Source organism: Emys orbicularis, chromosome 9, assembly GCF_028017835.1.
Source record: "Emys orbicularis isolate rEmyOrb1 chromosome 9, rEmyOrb1.hap1, whole genome shotgun sequence".
Lineage (NCBI taxonomy): Eukaryota > Metazoa > Chordata > Testudines > Emydidae > Emys > Emys orbicularis.
Window position 1 is genome coordinate 104,508,223 of NC_088691.1, and position 15,472 is coordinate 104,523,694.

The window sequence follows — 15,472 nt, forward strand, 5'->3', positions numbered from 1 at the left end:
TGTGCCAGATGCCATCACTCAGTGTGTGGCCAACCCTTCTGTGTTTATTACCATGAAAACCCAATGATGTCAATTAGGGTGAGTGAATTTGCTAAGTGGCACAGCCCTATTAATCCCCATCCTGTTCACTTGAAGCCATTAGTCACAACTGTTGCATTTATCAGCCACTAATACACTTTGTATAACCTGCATCATCTGAGCTATAGCCAGAAAGGCTAAGGCTGTTCCTTGGTTCAGTTCCATTTCAGTACTATTAATAGTAGTAAATACACGGGGCTTGTCTTCCACCTTTCCATCTCAGGAGCTCGCCTTACTGTACAAACTTTAATGAAGCCCTCTGCAAGGCAGGACTTTTATTATCCCCATTTTAGAGAAGGGTGAACTGAGACATAGAGGAGTCAAGGGCCAACATTTTCAAAGGTCTCTAATTTGGGATGCTTCAATTTTTGGATGTCCAATGTGAGACAAGAAGAGGTGGCTTTCTGGAGTTGGCAGGAAGCCCCCAATGATGTCCATTACAGGTGTAGCCTTCTGAAAAACAGGCTCTCGGAGCCAGATGAACTGTTTGCTTTCCTAGATTCCAAGCCAGAAGGGACCATTTTTGATCATCTAGTCTGACCTCCTGCAGAGAACAGGCCAGAGACCTGCCCCACACTAATTCCGAGATATCTTCTAGAAGACATTTGCATTGCTCTAGTGATGCAAAACAGCTGTAAACCCTATAGGCGGGTAATTCCCTACCTATCCCTTGGGGAGACTCTTGCTCCTTCCTGTGAAGTAGGTGCACCTGGCAGTGCTGGGGACAGAATGCTGGACCAGATCAAACACTGGTCTGACTTAGTATGGTTTGCTCCTAAATTCACTAGCAGCCTTGTAAAGAAAACATACCAGACAGACACAGAATCTGCCTGCCAACCCTCACCATGATGGGGATGCTGAAAAATCAGCTGTTGAGATTTGTTGTGGGCCGGGACCATGGGCAAGTAAAAGTTTGCTGGGCTGCACTAACCAATTTCTCTCTTCTCCAGCTGGGAAGGGCAATGCATGTGTCCAGTGAAATAGCCTCATTTGGCTTTGTTCTCCTCTCCCTCTCCCGCCCTTGCCTCTCTAGATACCACTGAGGCAGTTTTCGACTTCATTCAGCGAAGCCGGAGGATGATCGTGGTGCTGAGCCCCGATTACCTGACGGAGAAGAGCATCAGCTTGTTGGAGTTCAAGCTGGGCATCGTGTGCCAGAACGCCATCTCCACCAAGCTCATTGTGGTGGAGTACAGGCCGCTGCAGATCACCCATCCTGGCATTCTCCAGCTGAAGGAGTCCGTCTCCTTTGTGACATGGGACGGGGATAAATCCAAGCCATCTGGCTCCAAGTTCTGGAAGGCCTTACGCTTCGCCCTGCCCCTGAGGAGCCTGAGCTCTGGCTCGGGTTGGAACGAGAGCTGCTCCTCACAGTCAGACATCAGCCTGGATCCCGTCCAGAGGAGGAGGAGCAGGTTGAAAGGCCAGAGGGAACTGCAGAGCTCCAGAACGGGCGCTGCTGCTCAGAGCGGGGCGGCCCCAGAACCCAGGCCAAAGACCAAGCACCAAGCCAAGGAGTTCATGCCATGTCAGTGTTGCGTGACGTACTGTGACCATGGCGATAAACTCAGGCAGAAGAGCCCAGCCGTGCCCAAGTCCAAATGGGAGACTCACCTCTGCAAGCCGGTCTCGGGCGGAAACAGACTGGAGCCCCCGGCCGCACAGCTCTGCCAGTACACCGATGTGTCCAACAACAATGACGTCTGCGTTCTGTAGCCGAGTTCCCAGACCACAGCAGAGCCGCTGGGGATGCGAAGCGAATGGAGCAATGACGAGGGTTTTCGGGATTTCCCGGACTGGCTCCACTTCCTTGCACATGTCCTCATTCTTTTCCAGCCAAACGACGGCCATGCAGGAGGGCCGGAGTGATGTTACCAAATGTTCCACTCATTGGCATTTGAGATGGGAAAGACCATCTAGTCCCAAACTAATCTAGGGACCTCTGGGGCCTCACAGGGCATTCGTGGTTGGGTTGCTAAATAGATATAAAAAGACATTCAGTCTTTCCCTTATGTTGCTTTCCCCCATCAGCAGTTGCTGTAGTCGGCCCAGGGAGATGGGAGAGGGAAGAGTCCCTGTGAGGTGAATCGGAGGGGAGGTGTTGACTAAACAATCTCCTTATGAAGAGGTACAAAAGTGTGATGTGACCCCAGGCTTGACCCTCCACCTTTGAGTCAATTAAAGCTTCATTACTGATTTCCTTGTGGGCAGGATCCAACCCCAACTCCTGCCGAGGCCGGATTGGTCCTTTTCAGTGTTTCCTGTGGTGCTTTGTCATATCCTGGTTTAAAGGGACATGGTCACCGCTTTAAAAAATAACCCCCGAGACTCTGTAGGCCTTTTAGCGTGCCACTGGTCGAAGTCACCGTTAAGGTCATTGGAGCTGAAAGAGTGAAAAATAGTGTTCTCCAGACAACACTCTGGGGGTAGATTTTCAGAGGCACAGAGGGTGTGAGGTGCCCACCGCTCATTGTGCTTTCGAGAGTCTTCCCCTTTGTGCACAGGCCGTTTCAGTGGTGGCCCTGTCAGGCCAGTTCCCCCGTTGGTTGGGATGGGCCTTTCACACAGCCACTAACATTTAGAGACATGGGGTGGCCAGCCCCAAAAGAGGCGAGATAAGGCCTGAAACACACTTAAAAACCCCACTGTTGAAACGTCCTAGATTTCAAATGGACTGTGTCTCATTAAGTGATTCACGAAAAGAGCCCTTGATCACCTCCCTCGGGTCCGGCAGCAGTGTTTCCTGCTGTGCATCCTGAATTCCCTTTTCCTGTGCTTGGTTTCATCTCGACAGCCATTCCCCTCCCCCCAGGGCGGTTGCAAATACTACCACCTTCACCCCCTCAGCTGTCATTTGGTGTCACACATTGAGTTCTGGAGGCCTTTCCCTGGGAATTAATCCCTCCCCCAGCTCTTTAATCGGTCTGATTGCTTGTCTCTAAGTTAAGTGTGGCTGTTATTAATTTTTCTTCTGTGTGGGGGTATGCGTTGGGAATCTACTGTAGGAAGCGTGTGGCTACCAGCACAGAGGCTCGGTTGGGGTCAATGGACGCAGCTGCATTGATATAATTGAGTCAGTGCTGAGGGTCTGGCCTACATCTGCCTTCGATTAATACTGCCGACCCTCCCGTCATCTCTGAAAGTCAGATAGGTGGCATTCATTCCACAGCCTCTCCCCTGTGCCAAATCTTCTACCCTTTTCTCTGTCATTGAACATAACCCCCGGGGCTTTCCCATTACGATTCATGAGGAACTAAAAAACGTAGCGCACAGCTGAGGCAAACGTTAGGAGGAAATGGAGAAAGAACAACATGGTTGGGGAGGAATTCCAAATGAAACTTGAGTCTGAAATGAGCAGCCCTGTCTAGTGTGAAAATTCGAATATCCTCAAGGTCTCGCCCATCATTCCACCCACAGCAGAACTGTTTGTCCGTCTTTCTCCAGTACTGCATGACGCCAAGTTTTACATGACTCAAGCCAGGTTCATATAAAGTCACATCAACCTTGAGTGATTAAGTAGAGGAGGAGGAGTGAGGTTGTGTGTGGCAGGAGAGCTAGTAAACGGCATAGAGCTTCATTAAAAGGGAAGAAAACACACTAGCCTCCCCCGTCATGAACAGCTGGATGTGTCACCTCACTGTGGGGGAGTCTCACAGACCTGAAAATACAAGCGAAGAAATCCAAATATTTTGTAATCAATCATCGCCAGGAGCCGGTTGGGTTATTAATTGGAGGCACAGATCAGGTTTTACCAGAGAGCTCTGTCCTTGGGTGACCATGTTGTAAAGTGGTGAGTTATGTTAAGGACAGAGCTGCCGGTCAAATGTGTTGGAGAGGGTGGTAAAATTGTGAAGGGCTGTAAAAATGGCAAATTCAGTCCTTGCTAAGACAAACTCCCATCCCGCCAGGCAGGGAGGAGGTAAAATGCTAAGGGCCAAAACCTCAGATGGTGGAAATGGGCATGTAGCTCCACTGATTTCAGCAGAAGTGTGCCAGTTTATTCCAGCCAAAGAGCTGGCCTAATCTTTGATTATTTGCTATTATAACGACTGGGAGGAGAAGCCGAGTTTTGATATGTCACAAGAATGTGGACGTTCGTTTGTTGAAAATTGGTAACGCTTTGTGGCAGCTCGTGCTAATATGACTGGGATAGTTTCCTCTATCCAGTGTAGCTGCAGAGCTCCAGTGACTGAACCTTAGAATACAGTTAGGTTCATTCCCGATTGTGTGTCCCTCATCTTAATCCTTTTGGGGGGAAATTACTTCAGCACAGGATCCCAGCTCCTGGAGTCCTGTGATTTCTGTGGGAATCTTGGCTTTCATTTTAAAGAAAATTAGGGCTCTAGCCCTCATGCTTGTGTAGAAAAATGTAAAAACGTAATGCCTAACAGCTCCAAAAGCAGAAGGCAACTAAATGAGCCCCACATTTCTTTTTAAAAATCACATGAATTTTAAGGGTCTGCACCAGGGCTATGAATTGCATAAGGACTTGGGTGGGCCCTTTGCACAGGGGTGGATTCTACCCCATGAGAATAACAGTTAAACCATTTCACACTCCATCTGCTATTGGCAGGTGCAGACCTAACAATACAGTCATTGCTCTCCTCTTGGTAAAGATGCAGAGATATGCATAGACCTTTAGCGTGGTGATGGGGGTAGAAAAGGCACTTTCAGATCCATCCTTTTTTGACACATTTCTGGTATTAACATTAAAACTGACATTTTATAGAAACGCTTCAGTCTCGGCACAATGTTGTTGTCACCTTGGGCCTACTGTAGTATGTGGTATCTCACATGTGCGCGCACGCGCGCACACCCCTCCAGCAGAGCTGTCCAGTTACCACAATCAGCCAAAGTGAGTAGATCTTCCTCCTCAACTTGGGATCTGTGTACAGAATCTCCTGGTACAGTAAAACATTCAGACTCTATGGAGTTTTCCCCTGTACTGAGATTGCTGGATTGAAATGCTAATAAGTGTTTACTATACTGGAATAGATTGTTTGTTAGTTTCATCTAGACCAATATCTCCTGCCTCTGGCAAGGAGCAGCTGCTCATGCTCCAGAGGAAAACTTAAAGACATAATGCACAGAGCCTTTAGTACAATATTTATACAGACCGCTCCAGCCCCAGCTGCTGGTCAGATGATGTATTGAAGCATGAGGATTCCAAACAGAGCATGTTTCTAGGCGGGTCAGTGAAGGTGGAGGTTGGCCCACCCCTGCTTTTTTATTCTCTTCCTCCCTAGAGATCTGCTGAACTAATTGAAGCTCTGTGAAGCGCCGCAGTCTCCTTTCAATTTCACTCTGCTCCTCCAACTGCAGAGGGGGAAGGGACTTCTCATGTGCAGCAGGATGCAGAGAGCATCGGTGGGCCAAGGCAAAGACTTTGGGGCCCTTGTTCCTGTCTGGAACACACGCTGGGTGTTGTCAGCGCCTAAACTACACTTCAGCCATTTTAATCCTCAAGTTCCCAAATCTCACAATTGTGTTTTATAGGGGAAGCCTCAAGGAGGATACTCCAGTTAGGTTATCAAAGAGGAGATTAAGGCTGGATTACACTGGATTACAGGCTATAAATACCTGCATGGGGAACAGAAATTTGGTAACAGAGGGTTCTTCAATCTAGCAAAGTTATAATAAGAGTTAATGGCTGGAAGCTGAAGTGAGACAAATACACACTAGAAGTATTGTAAGCAAGACACGAAATAATTCTTCTGCTCTACTCCACACTGATACGGCCTCAACTGGAGTATTGTGTCCAGTTCTGGGTGCCACATTTCAGGAAAGATGTGGACAAATTGGAGAAAGTCCAGAAAAGAGCAACAAAAACGGTCTAGAAAACATGACCTATGAGGCAAGATTAAAAAAATTGGGTTTGTTTAGTCTGGAAAAGAGAAGACTGAGAGGGGACATGATAACAGTTTTCAAGTACCTAAAAGGTTGTTACAAGGAGGAAGGAGAAGAATTGTTCTTCTTAACCTCTGAGGACAGGACAAGAAGCAATGGGCTTAAATTGCAGCAAAGGAGGTTTAGGTTGGACATCAGGAAAAACTTCCTAACTGCCAGGATGGTTGAGCACTGGAATAAATTGCCTCGGGAGGTTGTGGAATCTCCATCATTGGAGACTTTTTAAGAGCAGGTTGGACAAACACCTGTCAGGGATGGGCTAGATAACACTTAGTCCTGCCTGAGTGCAGGGGACTGGACTAGATGACCTCTCGAGGTCCCTTCCAGTTCTATGATTCTATAAATAAGATGCACATTTTAAACAGTGAGGATAATTAGCTATTGGATCAGTTTACCAAGGATTGTGGAGGATTTTTGAAAAGATCCTGGACTTGAAGCAGGAATGAATTCAGGGAAGTCCCTCTGGCCTGTATTATACCAGAGGTCAGACTAGATGATCTAGCCTTAAAATCTATAAAACCCCCTGGGACACGTGTGTTAGGCATCCTCCACTTTTGTGTCTGTGGAGCGAGTGTCTGTTACCGTTCCACCTGTAGAGCCTGTCCCCTAAATTCAATCTCTAGTGACTCTCACTTTTAGCTCTGGAGGTCACCTGTTCAATCCCAGTATCAACTAAAATGCTGTCATCACAAAGACATGGGATTTCTCTTAATGAACTTGGGGGCAAATTGAGAAGGGACTCCAGGGACTGACTTTCAGAGGTCTTGAGCATCCCTGGCACCCATTCATACACTGTCAGGCCAGAGGGGGCTATCATGACCATCTCCTGTGTGCAAATATCCCCAAGCACTCTACACACTGGTGGTAAAACGCTGTACATATAGACTGGAGACAGATTTGGGATGTGACCGAGACAGACACAAAAAATCTGGAGATTTGCTTTGGCCCCATCACTTCTTATATCTCGCATTTACCCGTCAGTGAAATGCCGGCTCTTATCTATGGTACTTCTTTGGCTCCCACTCGCATAGTATCTGAGCATCTCACAGCCTTTAATGTGTTTGTCCTCTCAACACCCCTAGGAGGTAGGGAAGCATGTGCCAGGCAACGAACAAACACATGGTGAGAGACAGTCCCTGCTGTAAGAATCTCCATGCTTAGTCAGTGAGATCCCAGCCACCGGGACATTCAGTGGTTGGCTGTGGATGCCATGCTGACGGTGTGCTGGGCTAACATAGCTCTGTTTTCTCCCTGCCTTTCCTTCACGGTCCCTGGAGGGGTCAACACAACAGACACTCTTCAGCAGCAGCTTCATCATTTAACCGAAGCCCGAATGGGAGCATTTCTCTGCTGACAGCTCATTTCACATTTCATCAGTTAATAAATGGACTCGCTTTGGAATGTCCCTGTTATTTTCATGTCTCTGGGTAGCCACGTTTCTGGAGTACAGCAGCTGGCAGGCAGACAGCCCTGGTCCATTCTGGGATGGAGACGTGACTCTCTGTGCCAGGCTTGAATACTAATGCGGCACAGGGTCCAGTTTGGCTCCCTCTTCCTTCAAACCCACACCTTCCAGGAACACTGCCTCCCTCCTGATCCTCCCCAGCAGTCTCTCTGTACTGCCCCTTTCCTGAATTACTGATCCAGGTCTCGTTGGCTGTAAACTCTTTGAGGCCAACCCTTTGTATAGTGCTTGGACATTTACGGTGTTTTCTAAAAGCATTTGCCCCTTCAGTAGCAGTTTTTATGCAAGGATCTCCGAACATTTTATAGGGGTTAATGCCTTCAGCCCCACAACACCCTTGTGGTGTAGGAAAGCACCGATATCTCCATTTTACATGAGGCACAGAGAATGGCAGTGAATTGTCCAAGGTCACAGCAGAGCCAGGACTAGACCCCACGCCTCCCGACTTCCATTCCTGAGCTTGAACCACAAGGCCATCCTTCCTGTCAGTTTATGACTGGCATGGACAATAAATCACCCTTGGCACCTCTATATGCTTTGTCATCTACAGATCCCCACACTTTACAAAGGAAGGCAAATATCATTATCCCCATTTCATGGATGGGGAAACTGAGGCACAAAGAGTAGAAGTGACTCACCCAAGGACACATGGCAGGTCAGGGGCAGAGCTGGGACTAGCACCTGGAATTTCTGTTTCCTAGAGTAGTTGCTGTAGCTACTCGAATATACTGCTAATGCAGCCTGCCTTGGTGTCCCAGGGATACAACTGCCTCTGTATCTAACCTTGCTGGTAATAACACCATTGATCCCTTTCAATTCTCCTCCTCTGAGTCTGGTGTTTGGGCTTCCTCTTTAAATAGACTCTGACAATGCACTGGTAACAAAGCAGCATCTGGGGTTTCAGCTCGTCAAACGTTCCAGTATTTGACCGATATCCTAGGGACGTTTGGAGAGGTAAAAGCCTGGCGTGCTGACTTTAACACACTGGGCAAGGAGGAGAGCTTTGTGCAGGGAGCGTACTCAAATGACAGTGATGTGGGGGCTGCCCCGTCCTGAAACCACTAAACCCCGGATGTGTGAGCTACCTGCAGCAGGGCTGGTGAGCAGTCATCACTTCTATGAGAGCAATTCAATAGACGTGAGGATCGAGGTTTTAAAGGCCTTGTGGCAATGCATTGCCAAGTCCTGCAGCACAAGCATGTGCCAGTGGGATACTGCCTTCAAACCAATCCCATTGACTGCCCCAGCTTGGTGGTAGATTTCATATTGGAGCAGCTATGTGCAGATCACTCCTGCTGTAGATGGAAACCTGGGAGCTGTAGAGCAGTGGTTCTCATTTCTCACAGAGCTCTTCTAGGGGGTGCATCAACTCATCGAGACATTTGCCTAGTTCTACAACAGGCTACAGAAAAAGCAATAGCGAAGTCAGTAAAAACTAAAGTTCCATACAATGACTTGTTTGTATGGCTCTATAGACACTGAAATGTAAGTACAATATTGATATTCCAATTAATTTATTTTATAATTATATGGTAAAAATGAGAAAGTCAGCAATTTGTCAGTAATAGTGTGCTGGGACCCTTTTGTATTTTTATGTCTGATTTTGTAAGCAAGCGGTTTTTAAGAGAGGTGAAACTTGGGGGCACGCAAGACAAATTGAACTCCTGAAAGGGGTACAGTTCTCTGGAAAGGCTGAAAACCACTGCTGTAGGGAAACAGTAAGGATGCACTTTTGAGTAGAAGCAATTTTGTGAAGTAAAACCAATAAAGAACAATCCAAACCAATACCACAGATTGTAATACCCCTAAACTCAAACAGTGTGAGAGTGTTGGAATCCAAAACAGGATCTGGATTTGGGAGTGGCCCCACTTATAATGGGTCTAGCTCACTCCCAGATCAGATACCTCTGAATGTTGAGGGACTAGCGTTTCAAGGAGTGAATCAGCATTTTGAAGCTTTTAATAACTAGCTTTAAAAATAGCATTGGCAGGAATTAGTATTTCCAAATGGAGTTAAATGAACATTTTTCTTCCTTTCCAGAGATAAACAGTGTCAGAGAGAAAGGCTTATGCTCCATTATAAGCTATTAGTAAATCAGGCCTCCCCCAGGCACTTCTCCTTTCCCCTGGTCTATCATATTCCTCCCTATATTGTCCTTTCTCAGTTACCCCTGCTTTAGACCCCAGCCCTGTAATTAGACCCACCCCCAGAGAGCCCCACTGACTTCCCAGTGAACTATGAGTACGTGAGACAAGCCCATGAAGTGACCTTACTACTAAAGTGAAACACAAATGCTTCAGAACCCAGCATAAACCCTTTCCCACTTCTGACCTCACAGCCTCAGGTGAGTCTCTTTATACTCTACCCAATTAGTTAGCTCGTCAGTCAATTTACACTAATCAAATCAGCTGCAACCCTCCGGTGCAGCCCATCTGAAAAATAACCAAACATCCTCAAGCCAAATGGGCTCACAAATGCTTTAGGGGATTAGGTTCCCATCTACCACAACCCAGTCCTAATGAGCTGGTTACACTACAAAATGCATTCTTCCCTTGGGAAGTGGAAGGAGAAAATGAAGGTAATTGAGGATGGTTTTCCCCTGGGAAGTGGATCAAATTGTAACCACAGAACCAGGTCTGGAGAGAACGTCATGGCACATGCGGAGTACTATGTGCTTTTACAAGGATATGCACCAGTTACCCTGCTGGTGGACTCTTTATTCCACATCACTGTAGTATCTGAGGGCCTCATGATCTTAAGTGTAGGTACCCTCCCAATACCCCTGTGAGGTAAGGCAGTGCTGGTCTCTCCATTTTACAGATGGCAAACTGAGGCCTGGGGAGATACTAAGGGCCACATTTGTAAAGGTATTTAGGCACTTAATTCCCATTGGGAGATAGGTGCCTAAGTCACTTTAAAAATTTGGCCCTACGTGACATGCCCAGGGTTACCCAGGAAGTCTGTAGCAAAGCAGGGAAATGACTCATTATCTGGCATCAAGTGTCTTATCAGAGCTGGCACAGTATTATTCAGTGAATCTATATTGTTTGAATACCAGTGAAATTTGTCATATAAGATTGTCCACTAATACCTTTTTCCTGCTATTCCATCGGCTGTACCCATTATGTGCCAGCCCGGATGTTCCTGCTTTCCATTCCTTTCAACTGATTGAACATGCTTCCCATCTGTACAAAGAGCCGGATGTTTCTGGTATGCACCTTCCTAGATTTATCTGGAGATGGGGCTGATTCACAGAGTTCATCTCCACAATGCAACACTTCTGCAAAGCACAGAGTGGCTCGAGCTGGGTTTTTCTAGGTTAGCCCATTACAGAGAGAGGCCGGAGCTGGGGAGTTCACAGCCAGATCTGAACTTCAGTGGTGGGCGAGGGAGCCGGGATACAAGTCTCGATTTCAGGCCCACTGGACACAGAGGCCCAAGTTGTGTCCCTGAGATCTGTGACATCTACAACTCAGGGGCTTTCTGAGGCTGCTCTTGGTGGTGGTGATTAGAAGGCAGGATGTTGTGGGACCAGTTGGCACACCCATCCCCTAGTCCAGGGACCTGCCGAAGTCATGCCCAGAAGCACAAAGGCCAGGATCGTTGTGAGCTCATGGGCTGGCAGTAAGTGCTGCATCCTTCTTGCCAGGTGCAGATGGCAGACAGCGTTTCTGGCAGCTGTAGCTACTCAGCTACTTTGGTCTTAAGACCAAACTCTAAAACTCCCAGACTTACCGTTTGGAGTCAGACACCCCTCAGTGCTGGGTGATGCTAAGGTGGTGGCTAGCTCTCCAGAATGGTGTCCTCTTCCCAACAACCACCCCTCCGTCTTGCTCAAGTTTGGTTTCCAGCAGCTGCCTTTCATCCAGTTGCTGACCGTGGCCAGGCTCTGAGATCAGTGGGTGATGGTGCTGCATGTGGTATAAAGCGGGGTGTCATCCATGTATTGTTAGCATTCCAGTTAGTGACGTCTCATGGTGTCCTCCACTAGCTTCATCCAGATGGGTGATAGACTAGAGCAGGGGTAGGCAACCTATGGCACACGTGCCAAAGGCAGCACGCGAGCTGATTTTCAGTGACACTCACACTGCCTGGGTCCTGGCCACCGGTCTGGGGGGGCTCTGCAGTTTAATTTCATTTTAAATGAAGCTTCTTAAACATTTTAAAAGCCTTATTTACTTTACATACAACAATAGTTTAGTTATATATTATAGACTTATAGAAAGAGCCCTTCTAAAAACGTTAAAATGTATGACTGGCACGCGAAACCTTAAATCAGAGTGAATAAATGAAGACTCGGCACAGCACTTCTGAACGGTTGCCGACCCCTGGACTAGAGCCTTGGGACTCCACAGGTGAGAAGGCTAGTGGCAGAGGCGAAGTTGCATGTCCCTGCTCACTCTCAATGCAGCCCAAAAGGAAGGATTTCAGCCAAACCTCTGCTTTCCCATTAACCTTTGCTACATTTAGAAGCTAGACAAATTCAGACTGGAAACAAGCTGTACATTTTTAACCATGAAGGTAATTAACCATTGGAACAACTTACCCAGGGTTGTGGTGGATTCTCCATCGCCGACAGGTTTAAAATCAGGATGGGATATTTTTCGAAAAGACCTGCTCTAGGAATTATTTTGCGGAAGGTCTATGCAGGAGATCAGACTAGATGATCACAGTGATCCCTTCTGGCCTGGGAATCGCTGAGTCTTCCAGGTGGGACAATAATTGACTGTGATCCACGGTGTTGAATGCTGCAGATATCTACTAATATGAGGCCAGTTCGACACTACAAAGTTCAGCCAGCACAGTTGTGTCTGGTACGAGTGTGAAACCCCCCCCCCCCCCCCGCCCTTGGCGACATAGCCAGCAGAACTCCCAGCATAGACACAGCTATGTCCAGAGAAGAGGGCTTTCGTTGGCGTAGCAAACGTTCAAGTTGGTGGTGTTACCATCTCGGCTGAAGAACTCCTTCTCTCTGCGTATGCTGTATCTACACAAGGGGGTTATGCTGGGATAGGCTCTGTAGCGTACACATGGCCTGAGATTAGACAGTGTCCCCGTATTAACCGGCAAGAAGAGGTCAGCCTCAGTGAAAATGCCACTAGTGGTGAAAGTCTTGTTTCTCATCAAACATGTAGCAGTTTCCCCCGGAGAGGTGTCCATGCCTGGCCAGCAGGGGACACCATGGCGGCATTGGCAGAGCTCAGTCATAAAGGCAGAGGCTTTCACAGGTCCCGCTATGCAATATCTCCTTGCCGACCATTTCTCCTTGCCCCACCCATTCAGCAGCACCAGACTCACGCTCAATTTCTAAAAGAAAACAACACACCCTGTTATCCTGCTAAAGCCACACTTCTTAAAGGATTCATTTTTTTTGGACACGTTTTCTGGGCCGTTACGTTAACATTCATGCTGGGAGTCTCATGATATTCCTTCTATATGTAGGGCAGGCATGCTGTCCAAGCCCCCCTGCTCATCCCCCGCACACACACTTCAAACCTGACCAGTGTATCTCAAGAGAGTGGAAACTATTTGTTAAATATATTTGCCCAGAAATTATTTATAGCTTGTTCCTAATCAGCTGTAGGGAAGCACCACTCCACACTGCACAAAGACGTCCTTGTCCGAAGAAGTAAGCAATGAGCTTCGGCATGACCATTCACTTCCTCAGTGACCCCGGTGACCGTGGACCCAAATGGCCAGCAATCTGTAGCCTGGACCCTTTGACCATTACAGGACATCAAACAGGAGTGACAGAGTTAAGGGTTGGGTTCTGTCTCCTCAAAGTGTTGTCAGACAGGTGTAGAAAATATTGACCCATAACTCCATGGCATGACATTGTCCTATCATGGAGTCGGGATATAGGCAAGGCAGGTCTCCCCAACACAAATTCAGTTCAGGATTCATTTGTCTAATGTCCCTCAGATTTATCTTCCAAGTCATGTGTGAGAACCTCTGAAAACTCAGGGCTGTCCTACAGTATGGTGGTAACCTCATGGCTTAGTGTGAGCACCCACTCTCCTCGCTAGCCCCAGAACTGAGATGGGGTCACAAACACCCTGATGCCAGGAGGTGTAGATTCAGGAGTTCAGTCCAGGGGGATTCAGCTCATACTACAACTATTTCCAAATTCCTTCTCTGTATCTAGGTTTGGATTTCAAGCACCAACCTCCCTCAAAGTTCAGAGCTGTTGAGATCCAGGCTTTTGGGTTAGACCCATCACTACGCTACACTAGTCTCTTCCGTTAAGGGGGCTTTTCTCCCGAAGAAACCAGACGGCTTCCAGGAATATTGAGCATTAAGGGACTGTATTAAGGTTCAGTCTTCAGCACTGACAGCAGCTGCTGAAGGGAGACATAACATGGGCACATATGTATTCACACAAATATTCAAGAGTAGGGCTGGTCAAAAAAAAATCCATTAACACTTATTTTCAACACATAATTAGGTTTTCAACTGAACCAAACTTTGCACTGAAAGTGTCAAAAATATTTTGTCAGAAAACCAAAAATTTTCAGACAAAAACCATTTCCCCTTCTGGTCTTAGATAATTTTTGTCTAAAATATTTTGGTTTTGAGGTTTTTGGTTTTCTGAGGGGGGGGGGGGGAAACCCAGAAATTTTCCATTGAACTTTTCTACAAAAAAATTTTTTCTCCCCATTTTTGTTGATTTTTTCCATGGAGAAAGCCCCCGTTTTCTGACCAGCTCCTATTCAAGACACTGTCTTTACATAAGAATGGACATACTGTGTCAGACCAAAGGTCCATCTAGCTCAGTATCCTGTCTGCTGACAGTGGCCAATGCCAGGTGCCCCAGAGGGAATGAACAGAACAGGCAATCATCAAGTGATCTATCCCGTCGCCCATTCCCAGCTTCTGGCAAAAAAGGAACATTTTTATGATTTGAAGGAATATTTGCAGGAAGCAAATTAGAGGAGGCTAAGGGTACATCTACCCCCCAAAAAACCCCAAACAAAACTCCAGTGCCAGTGAGTCTCAGATCCTGGGTCAACTGACACAGGCGTGAGCTCCGAGGCTCCAAATAGCAGTGTAGATATTCCCACTTGGGGTACGTCTATACTTACCTCCGGGTCCGGCGGTAAGGAATCGATCTTCTGGGATCGATCCCGGAAGTGCTCGCCGTTGATGCCGGTACTCCTGCTCCGCGAGAGGAGTACGCGGAGTCGACGGGGGAGCCTGCCTGCCGCGTCTGGACCCGCGGTAAGTTCGAACTAAGGTACTTTGACTTCAGCTACGTTATTAACGTAGCTGAAGTTGCGTATCTTAGTTCGAAGTGGGGGGTTAGTGTGGACCAGGCCTAAGGCTGCTCTGAAAACCGGCGAGTTGGGAGGGTCTGAGAAAATGTGTGTTTCTATTGACATTTTCTGTTTTTTTCAATTAAAACCAACATCTATCAAAACCCACAAAGTTTTCCTGCAAGTGTAACAAAAGCTGAAATAAATGTGTGCACAATTTTTTTAAAAATAAAAACAAAATATCCTTTTCTTTGGAAATGTTTCATGGAAAATACGTCCCGGTTTTTACCACTATCGAATTGATACTAATCCCCCCTCCTTCTCTGCCACGGCTCTTTGCTTAGCACTGTTATTTTTTCCTGCCAAAGGCTCCTCCAATGGTTTCCGACAGACCATCCATTGAGCTCATATTCTGATGAATTGACAATTGCTTCAAGAAGGTTCCAGGGCAACATGTTTTTGGAAAGGAATGTGGTGAGGCTATTTTTGCATCCATTTTTCATCCATTCCTTGCCCTCAAAATAGTCCCGTCACAGTTCCGGCACACGTGCAGGCTAGAAATAGAGGGAATTTTCCTTTCCAGTGCACCCAGAGATTCCTTTCCCCATTAAGGGTGTCTGTTCTAAACTTTTCAGAATAGCATCACTCTCCCCCACTAACTACCACATCCCTCCTGCGCAGAACTAATGACCTATGTGCATAGGGAGACACTTATCCAGAGATGGGCCAAAAAAAGATCAGAACAGACTGGCTGCTTCAGGACTTTCA

The 15,472-nt window shown here is 47.1% G+C and overlaps 1 protein-coding gene across 1 annotated transcript in view; it reads left to right on the forward strand.

Annotated features, from left to right (window-relative positions):
* Positions 1-1,794, forward strand: part of IL1RAP (interleukin 1 receptor accessory protein) — a 61,321-nt gene extending 59,527 nt beyond the window's left edge. The window contains exon 11 of the mRNA XM_065410988.1: positions 1,112-1,794. Within this exon, the coding sequence (XP_065267060.1) occupies positions 1,112-1,794 (683 nt within the window). The remainder of the gene's footprint in view (positions 1-1,111) is intronic.
* Positions 1,795-15,472: the final 13,678 nt, after the last annotated feature.